The sequence below is a fragment of the Haematobia irritans genome, chromosome 4, assembly GCF_050003625.1.
Source record: "Haematobia irritans isolate KBUSLIRL chromosome 4, ASM5000362v1, whole genome shotgun sequence".
Lineage (NCBI taxonomy): Eukaryota > Metazoa > Arthropoda > Insecta > Diptera > Muscidae > Haematobia > Haematobia irritans.
Window position 1 is genome coordinate 222,020,488 of NC_134400.1, and position 10,996 is coordinate 222,031,483.

Consider the following 10,996-nt stretch of genomic DNA (forward strand, 5'->3'; position numbering starts at 1 on the left):
CAATTGCAATATTGATTCCGTTTTCCTCAAAATAGAAGCGAGTACGAAAGTGAACTTTGGGGATGTTTTTCTCAATCATTGAGAGTAACGTACAAATAGAAGAGAGTGAGAGTGTAAAATTCCATAGTATAGAATTGCCATGTCTTTTCTATTTAACGTATGAGGATGATTTTTTTGTTGTGAGATTTGGAAATTTTGTATTTATTGATAAAAATATTGAATAGGTATGTTGAAATCATTGAAATATTATAATAAAAAAACTTTTTGTGTCTCTGGATTATAGTCATTACGGTTCGTTATGACTTTGCGATATCCAATGTTGGTAATTGTAGCAGAAACCCAACTGCAGTTTTAATATTTTACAAATGGTAACTCTAGTTGGAATATGCAAGGGAAGAGTGGCTTCATCCAACAACAAAAGTACTCATAGTTAACGGTACTTGAGAAGTAAGTATGTTTGAACTTTAAACATCAGTAAGAATTTGTCGCGTTAGTGTACAGACATAAAAAATAATTTGGAAAAGTGAAGTAAAAAGGTAAAAATATTTAAAAATGACAAGTAAGTCAACATATTATAGGAATCTAAAAAAAGAAAAAGAAAAATTGAATGATCTATTGTGTATTTCCCAGTGCGCAAAAACTATTCCGCTACAAAATGAATTTGTCGAACAAAATTCGACTGTGAGAATTAATGAAATTTGTTCACCTATTCCCCTTCGCCAAAAGCTCAGATCTTGGGTTTTGGAATACAAACCCTCAGTAGCCTCATGTCGGCGATTATTTTCCATTTTAAGGGAAGAGAATCTAGATGTGCCTTTGTCCGTGGAAACTTTAACTGCCCAAACAGAAAAATGTTATATCCGTACTGTCGATCCTGGTGAATATATCCACATTGGCTTAAGAACTCAAATCATGAAAATTGTATGTTCCTGCAATACTGATATATCTGAAATATTTGTGGATATTGGCATCGATGGATTACCATTGTACAAAAGTTCTAACGTGGGGTTGTGGCCAATATTAGGAAAAGTGGTCAATTTAAAAGAATTCGATGTTTTTCTCATTGGAAGCTATATTGGACCTTCAAAACCCTCTCGGGTTGACATCTTTTTACATTATTTTTTAAACGAAGTTAAAGAACTCAAAGAGCATGGCATCGAATTCAATGGGAGAAAAATTCAGTTTTCCATTCGCGCTTTTATTTGTGACGCACCCGCACGTTCATTTATGCAAGATATTAAAGGGCACACATCTTTTAAGGGTTGTTCAAAATGTCATCAGATTGGTAAACGAATTGGATACACAAATACATACAGCCTAAAAAAAGGCATTCCAAGGTCTGATTACAGCTTTTCCAATAGATTGGACATTGAATTTCACCAAAAATATTCTCAGAGCTTTAAATTAGGTTTGGAGGAAATTGGGATCAAAATGATATCCCAATTTCCTATTGAACCTATGCATATGTTGGACTTAGGAGTTATGAAGAAAATTTTATTATTATTGTTAGACAACCAAACTAATTTAAAATTAGGTAATAGAGAAAAAACTGAGGCCTCTATAATTCTATTGTCAATGTCACCTCACATTCCAAAGGAATTCAGCCGTAAACCAAGAGATTTCAATGAAATTCGAAAGTGGAAAGCGACTGAATTTCGAATGTTTCTCTTATATACCGGAGTTGTCGTCTTCAAATATTTACTTCCACCAGCAAATTATAATCATTTTTTACTACTGCACTGTTCCTACAGAATTCTGTCAAGCCCACAAGCTCTTAAAATAGATCTGTCGATTGTTGACAAAATGATTAAGAAGTTTGTCGAAACATTCCCTAGATATTACGGAGAGTCGAGTGTTTCTTATAATGTCCATAATTTGTTTCACTTGGTGGAATGCGTAGAACAATTCGGATCACTAACCGAAATATCAGCTTATCCTTTCGAAAATTTTATGAAAACTTTGAAACAAAAGATAAAAAAGCCCAAACACATAGGAAAACAAATATTTAATAATTTTAAAAATGCACCAGTTCGTGTAACAAAAAACATTGTTGGTCCAAAGAAAACCCGCGAAGGGTATGTAGCCTCATTTAGAACTGATACGTCATACTACGCTAAAACAGCTCCCAATAATGTCTGTTTCATCAGTGATAAATGCTATTTAATTGAAGAAATTTTTGAAAATGGTGAATTTATGGGAAAACAGTTTATGCGCACAGAAAACTTTTTTAAGAATCCAATGAACTCAATAGATTTGTTAATTTTTTTAGTTAATCCAAATGAATTAGGACCTGCAGAAAAACTATCTTTTGATACGGTAAACTACAAATTTTTGGCACTTCCATACAAAGATAAAATGGTCCTCATTCCTTTGATACATTCTTTCACATAACTTTATTAGTTTTTTTTTTTTTAACAAAACTCGTCCCATTTTAGCAAAGCCAAAATCTAAAGGACAATTAAAATGGGACTCTCATTCGGAAATTTCGAGTAAACTAGATGAAATAAAAAACTCTTTAAATGAATTACAAAGTGAGTTCTTACTTATATAACATATGTCAAAGATTTTCTTATATACTATTTTATTCCACCTTACAGAATCTCAATCACAATCAAGCGAAATACTTTTGAAACTAGAATCTATAAACTCAACTTTATTAAATATTAAAAGTAAGTATATCGTACTTAATTTTTGGGACTCATTTTTACAAAAAGAAATCAAAATTTTCTTTTAATAGATTTTCAAACTCAACAATCCGAGTTCAATTCTAAAGTTTTATCAACGATCGCTAATTTGAAAGGTACATTCTAGAATCCAGTATACCAGTTTTTAAGGATTTTTTTACAGATACTATATCAACCCAGAATAACGCTCTAACAAATGTTCTTTCCGAGCACATCGTTGGTTTAAGAATGTCTTTCAAGGCGCATTTTGAAGCTCCAAGATTCGCAGAATTTTTCCCAATTAAGTCGGATAATGAATTAAAAAGCATCGACGAAATGATAAACGATGATAATAAGAGCGAATTTGTAAGTACCAGCATATATATATTATTCAAAACAGCTACTATATATATCAATATTATGTATCTTTTCAGGTATCAACCCTAAGAAGAGTAATAGGAGCCAAAGGGTTACAAAGAGGAATCACAAATGTTTTTTCCAATGATATTATTCTTAATTACAACGCCCGTGGAATTCAAGGAAAAAAGAGGCTTTTAGATTTCAAAAAACTTATTGATGTTCTCTTTTGTAAGTAAGCCTTAAACGACGGCGAATTAAAGACTAATAGTCTATGTTTGTTCTATTTTTGTTCCAGTGGCAAGCACTGCAGATGGATGCACTGAGTATGAATTTATTGTTGCTCTGCGCAATGCCTTAAAAGCCGCCAAAAATAAACATTTCAAAACCAACTGCCTCAAGAACAAAGTACAAAAGGAAAACCTGCCCGATGAATAAAACAAGAAGGCCGCTTTATAAATATATGTAAAATATGAATTTATTTTTATTTTTTTTTTATAAGTGAACTTAATTAATTTTTAGTTTTCGTAACAATAATTTTATAAATCGTTCTAACAATATAAATTTAAATAAACACTCTACTTCATTCTTGTGGTAAAAATTGGAATTACTTTTTTTAGAAAAGGATGGAACTAATTGAATTTATAAAAAAAGGAACAAATTCTTTTTCCAACCTCAATAACTAATTCCAGGAACTGACATTAGAATGCATTCTTTACTTCAATATTGGAACAACTTGAAATATGGGTATGGTAAAACTAGTTCCGGCAGTGTCATACCCTTATAAAAAGAATAGGTTCTGCAAGTTAGTTGGGAATTAGTTCGAAGCAAACTGCTTAATTCCGCACTCGATTGCCATTTTGACAATTTTTTTACTGGGATTGCTCTAAGAAGTATATATTCTGGGTCGTGGTGAAATTCTGAGTCGGTCTGAGCATGTCGGTCCGTCCGTCCGTCTGTTGAAATCACGCTAACTTCCGAACGAAACAAGCTATTGAAACTTGGCACAAGTAGTTGTTATTGATGTAGGTCGGATGGTATTGCAAATGGGCCATATCGGTCCACTTTTACGTATAGCCCCCATATAAACGGACCCCCAAATTTGGCCTGCGGGGACTCTAAGAGAAGTCAATTTCATCCGATCCGGCTGAAATTTGGTACATGGTGTCAGCATGTGATCTCTAACAACCATGCAAAAATTGGTCCACATCGGTCCATAATTATATATAGCCCCCATATAAACTGATCCCCCGATTTGGCTTGCGGAGCCTCTAAGAGAACAAAATTTCATCCAATCCGCCTGAAATTTGGTACATGGTGTAAGTATATGGTCTCTAACAACTATGCAAAAATTGGTCCACATCGGTTAATAATTCAATGATTAAAACAGCTATGTTCATCGTAATTAAAGGATTGGGAAAAACAATTAGGTAATATGGGGAAAAATTTAAAAATTTGAAGCAGAACAAAAAGTGAAGCAGATTTTTGGAAGAAGGAGTGACGAAGTAAATTTTGTGAAAATGAAGCAAAATACTTCGATTGAAGTAGTAGCGGCAGCACTGATGTGTATGTACACATTACAAATATGGCACAGACGTATTAGAGAGAGTATAGAGAGACAGAAATACTCAAAGTCCCATTCGTACTATTAACGAACATATTTCATTAATATGATAATATTTCATTATATGATAATATGATTAATATGAAAGGACTGTGTTTTAAAAGCTAAAACTTTCCAAAAGTTTCTCTCTATTTGCAAATGATTATAATAATTCCATCTTTGCAAACATTTTTATTCTAATTCTCGAAAAAAATACAAAGTTTATATTCGTAATATTAACGAAACGTATTTCATTAATATAACGAAAAACAAAAATACAAAAAGGTATTTTTACGATTGATTTCATTGTATTAACGATCACTTTCGTTCTTATAACGAAAAATTTCGTTATATTAACGACAAATATCAACGAAGCCCGTTCGTTAATAGTACGAAGCATTTTTCTACCAGTGTACCGACACATGGACCGCTAGGCACCATTTTTGACGGTCCTAAAATACCTCTAGATTTCCAATTTCAGGCAAATTGGATAAAAACTACAGTTTTTATATGCCCAAGACCCCAAATCGGGAGGTTGGCTTATATGGGGACTATATCAAAACTTGGACCGATATAGCCCATATTCGAACTCGACCTGCCTGCAAACAAAAGACGAATTTGTGCCAAATTTCAGGACGATAGCGCCATTATTGAAGGCTGTAGCGTAATTACAACAGACAGACAGACGGACATGTTTATATCGTCTTAGAATTTTCTCCTGATCAAGAATATATATACTTTATATAGTCGGAAATCGATATTTCGATGTGTTACAAACGGAATGACAAACTTATTATACCCCCGTCACCATTCTATGGTGGCGGGTATAAAAATAGAATGTTCATAAATGTGCTTGCATTAATTTTGGTATGCGGCTGGCACATGAACGAGAACACCCAAAAAAATTTGGAAATCTTTAAGTCTAAACATTATTGAATTTACATATTCACTTGTGTATTTATCTTGGGGCATCAAAGCAAATAGAGCAAAAATAACAAAATAGCGGAGAGCATTAAAGATTTATTTATAAAATAAAGACAAGAATTAACTATTTCGGCTTAGAAAAGATATGCTTAGTGTGAAACAAAATATGTTTGCACAGTACAAACAATTATTTGTTTGAACGAATTCTGAATATTATTATGCCTGGTTCAGAATATGTTTGGGAGTACATGTTACAGAAGCAATTTTTTTGAGGGTGTAGGGACAAAGTACCTCGACTTTTACCTCAATTTCTTAATCAACCAGTTTCCAATTTATTGCAAAGCTTTAGCCATTTTAATTTAATCCAAAAAAAAAAAATAATAATCAAAAGTCCCGAATGTAATCAATTCAGTTGAATTTATTCAGCCTTCGATTAAAAAGGGGTCCTTCTTAGTTATTTAAAATATATTTGAAAAATATCCCATTGTGCATCAACACGTTTTGCTAATGCGTCGTACATACATAGTAAAAAAGTATTTATTGTTGTTCATAAAATTGTTAGATTGACTATTGTCGACAACTAGCAAGAGAAATTGATCCCGTCGTCAACATCTTTATAAAGTTAATTTATTAACTATGTCATTTATAATTTATGTTCACACTTGAAAAGACATTTAGTATCTTTAAATAACAGTTAAAGGATAAATAAAATTATAATTAATAACACCAATTGCGCCACATGAATAAAAAAGAACTTAACATGTTTTTTATGGGTACGCTATCCACTGTCATATCCATTATAAAAAAGAAAGAAAAAAACAAAGAACACACAAATGGAAATTTTTTTTAAATTGTGTTAAACATCTATTACTAAGCACAAGCAGAAAACTAAAACATAACTTGTTTCTAGAGATTGAAATCAGTATTAAAAAATCATCTCGTTAAAGTTTTTTCCTATTGGAAAATTCGAAAAAGTTAACTACTAAAACTGTGAATTTCTCGACTAATAGATTTTTAAAAATATAAAAAAAAACATTTTGTGGCTATCGACATTTTATATTATTACACATTAACAAAATAATAATAAAATATGGACCATTTCGTTCAAATTTAATAATATTGTGTAGCTCATTTGGATACATTTTCTTATAATTTTAGTTCATGATATTAAAGTAAGTAAAAAGTAATAAAATCATATTTGACGAAATTTAACTAAAATCAACTTATTTTCATAAACTAAAATAGAGATAAACCTGCTTTAGAAATTGCCTTTTTACTGAAAGTGCCTACTTTTATGTAGCTCTCGTCATGATTTTTAAAATTTTTATAACATACAAAAGGTCGAAGAAAATCAAGGAAAACAGTATTTTCTTTTAGATCAAATAAACCCGAGTAAGCGAGAATACGATTATATCTAATTTTTCTTTATACGCTTATAAAAAAAATTTTTAGCACCAAAAGGAAACTTTGCTTGTCTACAATTTCGTTCTTCAGAAAAGAAAACTCTTCTTTTATGGTACTGTAGCTATACACGTTTAATCGGTGACTAGAGCGAATTTCCATAGACTTCTGAATAGATAGATAACATCTAATGGAAATAATATAATAAAATTCTTCTTCCCAAATTGATCAATTTCCACCAGCACTGTACATCATATTTTTATATAACAAGAATGCCTTGATTTTGAAAGTCAAATGTGATTTTACACGCAAAGAAAAAAAAAACGTTTGGAAAACGTGTACCGAAAACGTTTTTCTTTTGTTAGAGTTTTTTGAATTGCTTCGAAAATTTTAAACTTTTATCACCAATTTGTTACAAAATTTTTATTTTTTCAATAAAAAAAGTTATTTTTGAAACAACAACACAGTCCATTTCGTTTATATCAAACACTGTTCTTTTCTGACTCTAGGTCTTTAATAAGGCACATTTTACAGTTCAAAATTTAATATACTACAATGTAATGTTGAACATTTTTTTCGGAATCTTCCGAACATATCTGGAATATATGTAAAAAAAAACCTTTGGTCGAAGCAGGGATCGAACCCACGACCCTTGGCATACAAGTCGGACGTAGCAACCACTGCTCCACGGTGCCAAACTAAATGTTTGTTTCTGTTAAATAAACTTTGTTTATTCGGTTCGTGGGCGCCGCAAGCTATGCTATATAAATATAACTTATATGGATATTTATCTATTGATGACCATAACAGGTACATAGCTCAGTGGGTAGTGTGTTGGCTTACAAAGTACATGGTCCGCGGTTCGATTCTCCGTCCAGGCGAAAGGTAAAAAAATTTTAAAAATTTATAAAATCGTATAATTCCTTCTACATTGTTGGTATTACAGGAAAAGGTGTTAAGAATTAAAAAACCTCGTGGATGTGAGAAAGATGTGAGGGAAAATGCAATTAGCAAGAAAACAATTTTTTTTTTTGAGTTTGTCTTTATGAAATTGTTTTTACATCCTGGAAAAGAATAAACATTTATCACAAAAAGTACACCCAGAGAAGGAATATGATCACCTCAAACATGTTTTAAGAGCAAAATGTTATTTTGGGGTGGTGACCATGTAACATGGTTTTCGCAACCATGTTATTTTCTCGGAAATCATGTATCTGATTTCGGCAAGCAGGTTATATTTGACGAGAAAATAACATGTTAGTGACAAACATGTTACATGGTCACCATACAAAAATAACATTTTGCTCTTGAAACATGTTTGAGGTGATCATATTCCTTCTCTGCGTGTATATACTTTTCTTCCAAATACACTTCCTTACTGCGAAAAGCAAATGAGAAACGAACTTTGTTTGTCTAAAATTTCGTTTGGGAGGAAAGAATTATTTTTTTGCGTGTAGAATAAAAAGGCGTGATATTACCGACAAAAATAAAAATGTTGAAGAATTTCCACCAGCATCATACTCTGATATAACAAGAAACCGGTAATCTCGATTTTTGATTTCGATTTGTCTAAAATTTCCAACCGAAGGGCGGTATTTCTTCTTTGGGTGTATGTTCTATTACTAAGTACAGCTCTTGTAATACTATATAATATGTATTTAACCTTTCCACAATTCTCTCACATATAATTGTGATGGCATATAAATTCCCATCAATTTTGGAATTTCATCCATGTGCTTACATTTACAATAAATACCTACGCCTATCAAGCCGTTAAATATTGAAATATTTGCTTTAAAATTGTCATGTCAATCGATTTTACACACCATTGGTTTATGAGGTTATGAGGCTACACTCAAGCCGGTTTTAATGTGCCTACTAAAATCCAACATAATGAATGAGAGGCTTTTTTACTGTCAAAGTAATAAAATTTAATTGCTGTAAAGATATTTAAGGTAGATGTAAAAACGTGAACACTTTATCTAATGAAAGCACGAGAGGTACTTAACTTGTTCCAGTTTTGACAACCGATGACATTTTTAAATTGAAAAGCTACTTAAATTTTGCAAGGACGATAATGAAATAAGAGAATGAAAAGTCGAAGACATTTTCATTTTAAAATTATATTGTTTGAGAAAATTATTTGTACCAAATGCTAGGGACTTGAAGAGCTAATATTATGGAATTATTGGCAAATTAAGAGTGTATATTATAAATAAACTTTCAATAATCAAAGGGCTTACGTGGAACCTAATACCACACGCAAAAAAATAATTCTTTCCTCCCAAACGAAATTTTAGACAAACAAAATTCGTTTCTCATTTGATTTTCGCTGTAAGGAAGTGTATTTGGAAGAAAAGTATATACTTTTTGTGATAAATGTTTATTCTTTTCTAGGATGTAAAAACAATTTCATAAAGACAAACTCAAAAAAAAAACATTGTTTTCTTGCTAATTGCATTTTCCCTCACATCTTTCTCACACCCACGAGGTTTTTTAGTTCTTAACACCTTTTCCTGTAATACCAACAATGTAGAAGAAATTATACGATTTTATAAATTTTTAAAATTTGTTTACCTTTCGCCTGGACGGAGAATCGAACCGCGGACCATGCACTTTGTAAGCCAACACACTAACTACTGAGCTATGTACCTATTATGGTCATCAATAGATAAATATCCATATAAGTTATATTTATATAGCATAGTTTGCGGCGCCCACGAACCGAATAAACAAAGTTTATTTAACAGAAACAAACATTTAGTTTGGCACCGTGGATCAGTGGTTGGTACGTCCGCCTTGCATCCCAAGGGTCCTGGGTTCGATTCCTGCTTCGACCGAACACCAAAATGTTTTTTTTTTTTTATATATATTCCAGATATGATCGAAAGATTCCGATAAAGTGTTCATCAATACATATTAAACTTTTACTATGAAACTGTAAATTGTGTCTTATTAAAGACTTAAAGTCAGAAAAGAACAGTGCTTGATATAAACGAAATGGACTGTGTTGTTGGAGCAAAAATAATTTGCTTTTATTGAAAAAATAAAAATTTTGTAACAAACGATTTTTTCAAAAATTTAAATTCAAAAAACTCTAACAAAAGAAACATTTTCGGCACACGTTTTCCAAACGTTTTTCTTTTTCTTTGCTTGTATCTACCCATAATTTGATGGGGCCTCCATATGGACTTGTCTCCTATTTTAATTTATTTGTAACGGATCGAAATACGTTTTTGTATTGTATTCGTCCTTACATAGATTCAATTGATAGTGCCTCATGTTGTATAATATAAAGGCACACGCCTTGTGTGGCCACATACCCACTGCTCTACTCTCCACATACCCACTGTCATTCAATGCAGTCTGGGTGGGTATGGGAAGAATGATTTATAAGGCAATCTGACTTTAGGCAACTTTTATTCTTGCGTGCTATGAGTACAATTCCCATCTATGTCGTGGCTGTGGGAGAATATAAACTCAGGGTTTTTGGGCAACGAGCATGGAGTCCTGACAGCCGAAGGGTATTGAACACGACGAGTGGCACGACCGCAGTCACTTCACACTAAGCGACAGGAACTCTACCACCGTACTAAGTGTTTCGGCATTTAGCTTGCTTCCGCACTAATAGCTTCGGTTATTAGCTTGCTTCCGCACTAGTAGCTGAAACCGAGCGGACAGCCACCGACGGCTGACCAGCAAACCACCATTACCACCACCGAATCATTACCCGAGCCTTCAACCGAATAGTCAACGACGCCGAATCGTCAACGACAATCCCGAACCATCAACCGAATCACTAACCGATCATCACCGAACAATCACCGACCGACACAGTATCAACGACTTTAGCCGAACCAAATCGTCAACAACCGATCCACCGGCGTCTTTACTAAGAAGCTACATAATAAATCACCGACTCCCCATCATACCTTGCAAACATAAGCATTATAGGTATATAAGGTCAAATAAATAAAGTTCGTACTACTATTGTTGTATAAATACTACCAGGGTCTGTGGGTCCTTAAAGGTTTGTGGGTGCTTAAAG

At 32.7% G+C, this 10,996-nt stretch overlaps 1 protein-coding gene across 1 annotated transcript; it reads left to right on the forward strand.

Annotated features, from left to right (window-relative positions):
- The first annotated feature begins 457 nt into the window (after nt 1-457).
- On the forward strand, nt 458-3,621 carry LOC142234189 (uncharacterized). Its single transcript, XM_075305276.1, has 7 exons — nt 458-559; nt 2,436-2,531; nt 2,598-2,669; nt 2,738-2,800; nt 2,848-3,029; nt 3,098-3,251; nt 3,319-3,621. Exons 1-7 carry the CDS (start codon nt 553-555, stop codon nt 3,456-3,458), a joined length of 714 nt encoding a protein of 237 aa, XP_075161391.1. The 5' UTR covers nt 458-552; the 3' UTR covers nt 3,459-3,621.
- The last annotated feature ends 7,375 nt before the right edge of the window (nt 3,622-10,996 follow it).